The sequence below is a fragment of the Dromiciops gliroides genome, chromosome 3, assembly GCF_019393635.1.
Source record: "Dromiciops gliroides isolate mDroGli1 chromosome 3, mDroGli1.pri, whole genome shotgun sequence".
NCBI classification, from domain to species: domain Eukaryota; kingdom Metazoa; phylum Chordata; class Mammalia; order Microbiotheria; family Microbiotheriidae; genus Dromiciops; species Dromiciops gliroides.
The window spans coordinates 160,435,279-160,448,017 of record NC_057863.1 but is presented as its reverse complement, the minus strand read 5'-3'; the positions used below and the strand labels follow the sequence as shown (position 1 = coordinate 160,448,017).

Sequence of the window (12,739 nt, the reverse complement as noted above, 5' to 3'; positions counted from 1 at the left end):
CTTTTGCTTTTGCAGATCGCTGAATATGTGTTTGTGATCTTCATGAGCATTGAGCTCAATCTGAAGATTATGGCAGATGGTTTGTTTTTCACTCCAACTGCAGTCATAAGGGACTTTGGAGGAGTAATGGACATATTTATCTATCTTGTAAGTTTTAATGTCTTATCAATATAGGACTTTACAGCTTTGAAATTTCCTGCATTCGTAGGAGTGATAGTTTTGGTACATGGACAGGCTGCCTTCAATAATGATAATTATAATAGTCACATTTATATAGACAGCCCTTTAAGGTTTGTGGGTACTTTACTCACAACCTCCCTGTGAAGTAGGTAGCACAAGAATTATTCTCTATATAGATAGATAAAGGAAATGACAAGATGAGGAGTTAAGTACTCTTCCCAAATCTATCATCATGGTATCAGTGATTTAGAGCTGCAAGAGACTCGAGAGGTCATCAGATGCAACCCCTTCATTTTATATATAAGAAAACTGTGGCCCAGAGAAATCAATGATTGTCCCAAGGTCACACTTGTGATACATAGAAGGATTGGATTATTCCTAGGATGAAAACACAGGTCTTTTGACTTCAAGATCAGTATTCAGTAGTTCAATTAGTAAGTCATGGAAGAAAGGGTCAATCACAGAATTGAGCCCCTCAATTCAATTAATGAAATTTTCTTTGAATACTCATCTATCACATAAGACTTATTCATGTAAACTTAAGTACTCAGCCTGAATTATTATAAATATCCATCATTAAAGTGATCACAGATCAAATCTGATTTGATAAATATGGTTATACATCATGGCTGAGTGACGGGACTGAGAAATAATACATCACTTTCAAAAAACATTCCTTATGTTTCCTTTCTTCATCTTTCTTCCCTTCCTCATTATCTTCTCCTGTTGTCAATACCTTCTCTGCTCCCCACTGAATTTGCAATTCATTCTTATCATTATGTGCTTTCTCTCACTCCTTCCCAATACTTCCACCTAGATTTCATTAGCCTCTCTATCCAGCCTGGACCCCATTAATTTCTTTTTAAAATTTTTTTAACATTCATTTTTTTCTTCCAAATTCCCTCCTTTCCTCCATCCCCTCCTCCACCTATTGAAAAGGCAAGCAATAAGATACCCAGCATACATGTGAAGTCGTGTAAAACTTATTTCCATATTAACCATGTTGCCAAAAACGAACAGAAAAAGAATAAAGAGATAAAGAATAAAAATATTCTTCAATCTGCACTCAGAGTTTTTCAGTTCTTTCTCTAGAGGTAGATTAGCATTTTTCATCATCAGTCCTTTAGAATTATCATGGATCCTTGTATTGATCAGAGTAACTAAGTCTTTCATAGTTGATCATCATTACAAAATTGCTGTTTCTGTTGCTATGTTCTCCTGACCCCAGTATTTTTAACAATATCTTTTTCTACCTCCCATCAAATAAGTTTGTTTGCTACTCTCCAACCCAGGATAAACCCCAGCATTTGCTTTCTCTGATCCTACTCCTTGCTAATGGCATCACAAAAACAGAACAAATTTGTCCACTATATATTCTTACTATCTAACTATAACTGGACCCTCACAAATGTCTAACAATCTACTTCAACTTTTGAATCCTTATTCTACTTGCATAAACCAATCACATTCCCTTTAGAATTCCAAATTTCTGTGTCTCTCTTCTAATCCCCAAACCAACCTACTTCCCTCACTCTCTGAAAATATTCTTCCTGTTTATTTTAATGATTTTAGTTTAATAGGCATTTGCTATACCAGCCTGCCTTTCTGCCAAAGGATAGTTGCTATTTCCAATAAGATGAAGAAAGTCATAAAATCAGACAACTCAATTCCACTAAAATAATATCTTCTAACTTCATGGGTCTAACCTCAGAGCTATATTATTTTTCTTGATTCAAATTTTCAAATTTTCTCTCTCAGTTGGTTTTTCCCCTCTGCCTAAATTTATATTGAGTGTTTCCTTTAACTTAAAAGAAACGTTCACCCAACCTTACTACCCTATCAATTTATTTTCTGCTATTTTCTTTGCCATCCCATTTACTCCCTCCACATCTTCTCCACTGTTCAGTTGAGACAGGATAGTGCCACAATGGATAGAAACAATGCAAGACCTAGAGTTAGGAAGACCTCAGTTAAAATCTGACCTCAGAAAAATAGATCTAATTAAAAGAGATAAGGAAGGAAACTACATCTTACTAAAAGGAACCATAAACAATGATGTAATGTCAGTATTACTAGCTCTGTGACTAGGGACAAGTCAGTTAACCTCTGCCTCAGTTTTCTCATTTGTAAAATGGGGATAATAATAGCACCAATATCCCTTCCAGGATTATTATGAAGTTGAAGTGACATGATATTGCTCTCATAATATCATAATATAATATAACAATACCATAATATGGTAATGTATCACATACATCACAATATGTATACACCACAATATAATATATAAAATGAGATAATATATAATAGGCTTCACAAACCTAAATTGCTATATAAATGCTATTATTGTTGTTGTTATCACCAGCTCTCAGCCCCTTGCAATGTGGCATCTATCACTTTTGAAGGTTACCAGTGACCCCCTGATGGGCAAAGGAAATGGCATTTTCTCAGTTGTCACCCTTGTTTTCTAATGTGTAGCGTTTGGCAGTGTTGAGCACAGTCTCCATCATGAAACTCTTTCTTCCCTTGCCTACCCTTTTTCTGCATTGATTTAGAGCAACTAGTAACTCTGACCTAACTTTTCTCTTTGGGAGTCTTTAAAGCCTGTTTCTATATAATGGTTTCATTATATAATTTAAGTTAATAAATGTGGCACATTGGGGCAGCTAGGTGGCGCAGTGAATAAAGCACCGGCCCTGGATTCAGGAGTACCTGAGTTCATATCCGGCCTCAGACACTTGACACTTACTAGCTGTGTGACCCTGGACAAGTCACTTAATCCCCATTGCCCTGCAAAAAAAGAAATAAAAATTTTTTTTAAAGTGGCACATTGATGAATTTCCACTCATAAATAACAGACTATCTAAAACAAAGGGCTTTCTTCAGTTTAAAAAAAACTCTAAATACTGTAGGAATAGAATATATGACATTATACTAGGAATATTTGAATTTTGATGAAAATTACAATGGGAAAATGACAACTTTTTCCATATTTCAAATAATATTCCAGAGTTGTTGTTATTGTTTTTCCCCCAGGTAAGTTTGATATTCCTTTGTTGGATGCCTCAGAATGTACCTGCTAAATCAGGAGCTCAGTTGTTGATGGTTCTGCGGTGCCTGAGACCCCTCCGAATCTTCAAACTGGTACCCCAAATGAGGAAAGTAGTACGAGAGCTTTTCAGTGGCTTCAAGGAAATCTTTCTGGTATGTTCCAATGATTTTCATCTCTGATTCACATAATCTAGTAGAATGTAAGCTCTGTAAGGTCAAGGATTGTTTCATTCTTAACTTTGTATCGTCATTGCTTTGTGAATAGTACACAATAAATGCTTATCTGATTGAATTGAGATGAAAATGGGCTCATTCCGATACAGAGTATAGAAAGAAAACACAATACAGAGAAGTTTTGGTCATTTGATGTATGTAAAGTTTACTTTTTTGGTTAATATTAGAGTATTAAAAAGTCAATATGGATATTTTTGTGAGAGTAATAATGATAGACATTTAAATAAATAAAATGCTTTTGAGTTACAGTAAATTTAGTTTATCCAATGCCAATCTACCAGCCAACAAAATCCACAAGAAAGCCAACTTCTTCCGACTTTCAGAACTTACTTTTGACCATAATTTTTCTCTTGGTGCTTCAAGTTTGCTATCTGGAAGTTAAGGATAAAAAGACTTAACACTACCTCACAAACATGGCTAGAGATTAGTGATTTAGGCACAGGTGTCAACTTGATAAACAAAAATTCAAACATACATATAGATTAAATTAGGGGGAGACCATTCACCTTGCAGAAGGATCTTTGCCTTATAAAGGGAATTACCATTGAATTCCTTGAAGTAGTGAGTTCTTCTTCTATATTTATAAGATGATTCTATTTGCACAACTGTTTTAGGGGCAACCCTTCAGCAACATACCTATTATACAAACCAAAATACAAAGTTTTTTGTATTTACTTAGCAGGATTCCTCAAGACAAGATGATGATATCAACAGTATATAGATGTTAACCTTTAAAAGATATCTCTCATGTTCCATATTTTCTTTAAACCAGAGCTACATGAATAGATTTCCATGGCATTTCCCAGGCATCAGTCAAATGAAAAGGATCATTATATAATGCTGTGAATTAACACACAAATATTCAGCTTATGTTAAGTCAAGACTGTTTATATGCTTAGTAATTTGGAAGAAACATTTGAATAATCTTTTATATTGTGGACATCCAGTAGGGTTGGTTTTTTCAAACCCTCTACTTCTGTTAATGATTATATTTTCTTTATCATTTTTTTGCAAACTGAAAGAATACATTTTCATATCTCGACTAGTAAAATTTAATAGCTATTCCAGTGCTCTCTGCTTTGATTAAATTAAGCAACCAGCAGAGGGAGCAAAAGGAACCTAACAAACAGCAATGGCTAAGCTTTGCTGTTATTATCTAAAATCTCAGCACACAGGCACAGACCGCCCACAAGGCAGTAAACTTCACACTACCACTCATTTGTTCCCTTTTGATGGAGACTGAAATCCATTTTGAGCAAATGGGGGGAAAACCAATTGCTATAAGAAAGGACTGATTTAATTCCCTGAACAAAGGATAACAGAAGTTCTGGTGCTAATAAAAGAAGAAAAAGAATCTAAAAATTCTTTTAAAACACCTGGACTCTTTGCTTAAGTGAAAGCTATCAATGAAGGCTGTCTTTCTTCTTGCGTGTTAATAACATTCATGTAAAGTAAAGGCAGCAGAACAAAGCAGAAAATACATTGGGTTTGTCATTAGAGGCGGCCAGGTGGCTCAGTGGATAGAGTGCTGGGCCTGGAGTCAGGAAGACCTGAGTTCAATCTAGTCTCAAACATTTACTAGCTGTATGATCCTGGGCAGCTCCTTAACCTCTGCATGCCCCAATTTCCTCAACTGTACAGTGAGAATCATAATAGCACCTTCCTTCTAGGACTGCTATGAGGATCAAATGAGATAACAGTTGTAAAGTGCTTACCCCCCTGCTGGGCACATAGTACGTGCTTAATAAATACCTATTCCACTGTTTCCCCTCCTTTTTTTGTGGTGCAATGAGGGTTAAGTGACTTGCCCAGGGTCACACAGCTAGTAAGTGTCACGTGTCTGAGGCCGAATTTGAACTCAGGTCCTCCTGAATCCAGGGCCAGTGCTTTATCCACTGTACCACCTAGCTGCCCCCAACCCCTCCCTTTTTAATTAAAAGACTTTTAAGATGAGGGGCTTGGTCCTGATGATTTAATGTTCATTCCAAATCTTTTCCATCTTAAAGATGAAGAAACTGAAGACCAGAGATGTAAATAAGTGCTTTGCCCAAGGTTTATATAGGTAGTAGATAGCAAAGAGATAAATCAAGTAACTTGACATGGGAGGTATAACTTTTGCCATCAGAGGCCAAATCCTAACTTGTGGTCCCCTAATACCTCTGTGATAAATGCTAACTCCTATGTTGTTTGGCATTTTTTAATGTTTGGCATTTTATATGCTTATATTTTTATATTTATATTTAAATGCCAAATATTTTATATGGCATTTTAAACCTTTCATGACCTATCTCTACCTGATCTTTCCAGCCTTTCTTACACATTACTCCCTTTCAAACTGTCTGGTCTAACCAAACTAGATTATTTACTCATCCTTACTAAGGATATTACTTATCCTGTCTCTACAGCTTTCCACTGGTTTTCCCTCATGCATGGAATACACTTCCTCCTCACTTCTTCATCTTAGAATCTGTCACCTCCTTCAAGATTAGCTCAACCTCCACCTCTTCTAATACTCTCATTTTCTAGTGCCCATCTATATTACAAATTGCTTTGTCTTTACTTTGCATACAATCTATGATTATATAGATGGGAACACACTATTTTCCCTAATAGAATATAAGCCTCCTGAGAAAAGGAGCTTTCATTTTTGTTTTTGCCTCTCCAGTGTTTGGCATGGTCCCCGATACATCCCAGGTACTTAAGTATATGCTGACTTGATTGATGAATGTCTGAAAAGTATCTGGTGTATTGTTCTAATGTTTAATTTGTGAGGAAATCGTGTTCATATTTCTTCAACCTTTCAGGTGTCCATTCTCTTGCTGACATTAATGCTTGTTTTTGCAAGCTTTGGAGTTCAGCTTTTTGCTGGGAAGCTGGCAAAGTGCAATGATCCCCACATCATGAGAAGGGTAAGGAATTCTGTTTATTTTCCTTTATGGTACAGAATCAAAATCATGTTGCCTTCTCTCAATAAACAAACTGAGTTCAACTCAGGCTTTTTATTTTAAAACCCTTAATTTTTATCCTAAAACCATTTAAAATGCTCTGGTTTCTCTTCATATTATATATATATATATATATATATATATATATATATATATACACATACACACATACACACATACACATATATACATATATACACATACACACACATATATATATAAACACATACATATATCCATATATACACACATATATGTGTGTGTGTGTGTGTGTGTGTATTTCACCTTAAAACCATTTCATTTGTTCTTAGTAGTTCTGAAATAATCAGTAGCACTGATTTCAAGCTCCTGGAAAGCAAGGGTTGTCCTTTGCCTTTCTTTGTATTCCTCATAATTGTCACAGGTCTAGGCATATAGCAGGTGCTTAATAAATTTTTGTTGACTGCCTAAACTAGATATTTTTAAATAGTATCTATAGGACAGAATACATAAGAACAATTGAAAAGAATGGAACATATCTTATATTAAATCTGCAAGGTCAAAAAGGAAATAAGGGATTTTGATAGATGCTAACTGAAATAAGAATACAACAGAATGAATAACACCATTGCATGAATGAAGCCTGTAGGAGTTTGGGGTGATAGAGGGTATTATTAATAGCCTAATAAAATTTTCAATTTTAAGTTTTCTAGTTAAATCTAATTCAAGTATTCAACTATTCTGATGGGTAATACATTTATACATAGAATGGGATATCAAGTTGAAATAGTATTCCTTTTCCCAGAAGAGGTGAGACAGGATAGGGAGATTGAATGGGAATCCTGTGAAAATCAGTAGGAGTAATGACATTCTTAAGCAAAGAAGTCAAAGGCCCAAGGAAAGGAGATGTGACCCATGCCTCCACATAGGACCCTATCTAGGCCAAGACATGCAAAATAATTTTGCCATATTTGGAGAAGTCTCTCCCTATTTCTGTCTATCCTCCAGTCAGCTGTGAAAGTGGTATTCCTAAAGTGCAGTTCTAAACCTGTAACCCCTCTACTCAGTAAAAACCAGCAGCTCCCTAATACCTCCAGATCAAAAATAAAATCCTCTGCTTGGCATTCAAAGCTACACATAATCTGGCTTCTCCTACTTTTATGGTATTTTTCATACCTTCCCCCTTCCCCACTCCTCATCTCCCCAACTCCCCAACCTTCTTCTCTGTGACCCATTGACAGTGATCTCTTTGCCATGTAGTCACCTCCCAACTCCAGGAATCTGTCGTCTCGATTTGTTCGGAGATGTCATTCCCTCTCCCAACTACAGGCATTTTTAGTGGCTGTCCTCCATCCTGGCCACACATCCCATTTAAAATACCACCTGTTACAGCTTGTTCCATAGCAGTATGTAATAAGAAAAGTTTTATAGATTTAAAGAGAACCTAGTCATAATGGATCTTTTTTTTTTTTTTTAGAAATTTAATCCTAAGCACTTTATTGCTCTTCTTATCAAGCCTCTTAAAATGTCTCTGGCTTAAAAAAGCTATGGCTCCTTAGAGCACCCCACCAACATTCAGCTTTGACTTTGCATCATTCTCAAATGTATTCTAAGAAATGCTGATTCAGAAATGAAATAATCCATCAACAACCATTCATTAAGTGCTTACCACATGCCATGCACTGTCACCTAAGTGTCAAGAAGAAAGGAATCATATATGATATATTCAAAGAACTTGGTAGAGAAAATAGCAGGGGGGAGTTCACTTTATCATACTGGCAAACATTCTTTTTGCAGGGCAATGGGGGTTAAGTGACTTTCCCAAGGTCACACAGCTAGTAAGTGTCAAGTATCTGAGGCCGGATTTGAACTCAGGTCCTCCTGAATCCAGGGCCGGTGCTTTATCCACTGTGCCACCTAGCTGCCCCATGCTGGCAGACTTTTAATAAACAAAATGAACAAACAAAAATAAGTCTGCATCTAGCAAACCTACTTTACATGGAATTATAATCCTCTCTTATTAGCTGTTAGTCGTTATTTAATCAAAGGATGTTGAATAGATCTTTGATCCAAATGATATTTTTTGCATTATTAAATAGCGAATACCTATCAATGTGACTCCTTTGGGGGAACCTAATTTCCTTTCTGCTTACTTTCCATTAAATTATGCCATGAAAAGAGTTAGAGAAGTTTTTCATCCTTGGCAATTTCCTTATTCAGTGGCTTTTGAATATACCTATTCCATTCCAAATATGCCATTCCAAAATCTAAGAAAAGCTATGATTCTAACCCCATTTATTGTCAGTAAATAAAAGCAGCCAATGAGAATCAAAAAGAATTGAGCATTCTTCTTCCTCTCTTTCATAAGCCTTCCAAGCTTATTTCAAATCCATTACCACATAAAAGTCACAGCAGACTAACTCTTATCTTTTTCTGTGACAATCACTCATTTGGATGAGAAGAGACACTAATCTTCCACATATGCATCAATTTACCTACAGTTTGTGGCATATGTGGTTTTATTTCTCACCTATCTCCTTAGTAGATATTCAAATGATTGTGTAACGATTGGAATGATGCCACCTGCTGGAGACTTACTATAGGAAAGCTCTGCCATGAGGAGAAGGTGCCTGAGGGCAAGACATATGGCTTTTCTTCGGCGTCAGGAAGTGACCATTTGCTGGTGGGAGGAAGAGGGGGCGAGATGGATGCTCTGGCTCTCTCTTTCTCCAGCACTCTCGTGGAAAGCGTAGCAGGAGAACTGTAGCTCCCCGAGATAGATAGATGAATCTAGGCCTTTCTCTCTCTCTCTTCACCAAATTCTTATTCTCCTTAATAAATGCTTAAAGGTCTAACTCTTGCTAAAGTTTATAATTGATTGGCGACCACTCATTAGAGATCATAGACAGACTAGCTAGAATTTTAGCCCCTTACAATTGTTACTTATTAGAACCTCATACATGCGCTGTCCTTTTTTTTTTTTTTATCTCAACAAACAATTAATTTATTTTTTCCAGTTACATGTAAGGGTAGTTTTCAACATTCATTTTCATAAGATTTAGAGTTCCAAATTTTTCTGCCTCCCTCCCTCCCTTTCCTCCACCCTCCACAAGACAGCAACTAGGTTATATATGTACAATCTACAAGTGTTCTTTTTATCAGTTCTTTCTATGGGGGTGGATAGTAAGCTTTGTCATTACATAATGGATCTTACTACAAAATGATGTTGGTAGGGCAGCTAGGTGGTTCAGTGGTAAAGCACTGGCCCTGGATTTGGGAGTACCTGAGTTCAAATCTGGCCTCAGACACTTGACACTTACTAGCTGTGTGACCCTGGGCAAGTCACTTAACCCTCATTGCCCTGCAAAAAACAAAAACAAAAACAAAAACAAAAATGATGTTGGTCAGGGTAACCTAATGAATGGTTTTCCTATATTTGTATTTGTTCCTTAAGTATCTTAAGGTTTCCATTTTAACCTACTTCCTGTACACAGTCCTATCCTCAAGTCAAGTATGATTTCTTAGAGAAAGAAACCAAAGTCAGACTTTGGGGCATGTCAGGAGATGTCTGGAAGCAGAATGGAATGATATCCCTCCTGAACCTTAGCTCAGTCTCTCTTAAGAAGAAGGGCAGTAGGTTCAAGGAGCCATACAAAATACCCTTAAAGTGCCACAAAAACAACAGAAGACACATTATATAATTTAGGTTGAAGCTACTGATAGTTAATATTATATTTTTTATATTACTAGAAGATTCTCCACTGCTTCCCAGGAGCATATTTGTGGAGTCCTTATGAGGTAGAATTCATGGTATACAAAGCATACCTATCTTATCATATCTCTCCACAGACTAAGCAGATTAGTCATGAACTTCCTTTCAGTCCTCTGTTCTCCATTCTTATTCTCTATTTTTCATTGGAAAATAAGTATATGCAAGGCAAGTGCTGATCTGCAAACTAATTTATTTCTTTTCTGGTTTTGAGAGATTGTTCTGTGTTTACTTGTTTATTTATTTACGTTCACTATTGCTAAAAAGTGATACCAGAGCAATCCTTATAAATAAAGAAGGTACAACAAAATAAAATTATAACAAAGGATTGTATTTGGGGTTTTAAGAAATATTCTCTATAGATTTGTATCCCTGTTAAGTTTTCCAATGTTAATGGCTCATGTTTCTTTTAAAATACCTGTTTTTAAAACTGCCCTTAAAATATCTCATGCTTTGCATCCTTCATTTGGGGGAATCCACCTATTTACTAGTTTTTCTGTTTGCTTCTCCATTAGGAAGATTGCCATGGCATATTCAGAATTAATGTAAGTGTTTCCAAAAACTTAAATTTAAAACTAAGGCCTGGAGAAAAAAAGCCTGGATTTTGGGTACCCCGTGTCTGGTGAGTAATTTTATTGTGAGAAGACTATCCTGCGGGATCTGAATGATGTAGCATTTGTAATAAGGGTACATGTGGAAATAAGATAAATGCTAGTTACTGGGTTATAAATAATTCCAAAGAGTACAGAATAAAATCCCAAGCAGTGGGATTCTGAATATAGTAAGTAGGGGAGCAAGTAGTAACTACACTGAAGTCAAATCCAACAAAGGTCATTCATGGTCTTGCACAGAACATGGGCTATATGTCCTGGCACATGCTGGGATGAATATTCCCTTCAAAGGAAGACCAATGAAAATGCTTCCCCCACAGGATATGCTGGCACACCCAGCCCATTCTCAGTAAGCTCATTCAATTGCCATTTTATTTAATAGTACTTCATGTCACACTATTTCAAAGTACATAGCTGGAGTTCCAACGATCATTAAGTTAGCAGTACCATATTTTTCAATACTTCAGTCTAAAACTGGAGTGGTATATTTGAAGATCTCAGCTATTTAGGGTGTATCTAGCTGGACTTTTTCATACTCATTACTATTCTAGAATAAACTGTATTTCTTCATAAAATGTTTACAGAATACTAAGTCTTAAGCTTGTTCAAAATATTTTAATGTTGAAAATAGGAGCATAATTTTCAAAGCAAGAAATCAATAGACTCTAAAATGGAACAAGATTCCTTCTATTTAATCCTTCATTTTGTAAATCACAATTCTTCTGACTTTAAGTATAAATGAATCTTAGTTTATCTGAATGCAGGTTTGATGTGAATTATTATTAAGCATTTTGACCTTACTTTCAAAAATGTTCATCATCACAAAATGCTAGAATTGTGAGGGAATTTGGATAACATTTAAACTTCCCATGGCTGCTGACCAATAATTTAGTATGTTATCAGGTTTATTAATGGGTTGGTGAAAAACTCTCTGTCAAATGAATGTCACCCTTAAATAGAATAATTTCTACAATTATCCTTCAGTTAGCTAGCCAAGCGAGATCAGCTTTTATGTGTTATTCTACATCAATTATATGAGAGTTGTAGGATCACAAAAAATTCTTTGGGATTGTATTTTTGGCTAGACAAAGACTCTATGGATTATAATAAAACAGTGTTTCATTCATTAGGAAGAGCTATATGTTCTTTCTTCAATATCCTTTCGATGAAAACTGAATGTATTCTTTTGACTAGCTCTCTGGTATTTTGGGGGATGCCCTCAGTTAAAAAGAGAGAAAGGGATGAAAAATATTATGTAAATATTTATTTAGTATTAGACTTAAAGCAGACTTTTTTTCTTGGGTACAACAAGGAAAAGGAGAAATATTTGCTTTTCCTCTATGCTAACATAAGAGCTAAATCAACAAGGATTTCTGAATGTTGCCAGATGAATGAGTTCATATTATGTGATTTTATCCTCTGTTCATTTCCTACTGGAACATACACATTAGGCAAATGTTAATGTCCAACCTGACTTTTTATCTTTGTGGTTTCTTATTTTCTGATTTAGAAATGCATCACTTTTTTACTTAATTATTTACTTTTCTAAAATATTATGCCACAGTAGTTCATTCAGATAGAAAGGATACTACCAATGAAAATACGATAAAGGATGGTACTTGTGGTTTATAAAGTTTCCTCTGTAGTTAGAGATATGTTCTTGTTAACATCCAATTTTAATGGAGAGGAAATGAACACAAACAGCATCTTATATGGTTAAAACTGAAAGTTTTGGTGGATTTTTTTAATATGTGATTTACTCTGCTCTTTTTATCCTGAAAGTGTTTTTTTCAAGGTAACCTAACTCCTGAAGCATATACATCATGAAAGTAGGTTGTTATTACAAATTCAGCTCTAAAACCCCCACCATTTTGTGTAAAGAAAACGCCTGGGTCAAAGAGTATACAGCATTAGATCTGAGAATCATGCCACACTACCAGGGGGGGAGAGGGGGAGGGGGAGAAGTCATC

The 12,739-nt window shown here is 35.7% G+C and overlaps 1 protein-coding gene across 1 annotated transcript in view; it reads left to right on the top strand.

Moving 5' to 3' along the window:
- Nucleotides 1-12,739, top strand: part of NALCN (sodium leak channel, non-selective) — a 582,828-nt gene that overhangs the window by 525,199 nt on the left and 44,890 nt on the right. The window contains 4 exon segments of the mRNA XM_043993194.1: nt 16-147; nt 3,217-3,384; nt 6,270-6,374; nt 10,674-10,780. Coding sequence (XP_043849129.1) covers nt 16-147; nt 3,217-3,384; nt 6,270-6,374; nt 10,674-10,780 — 512 coding nt within the window.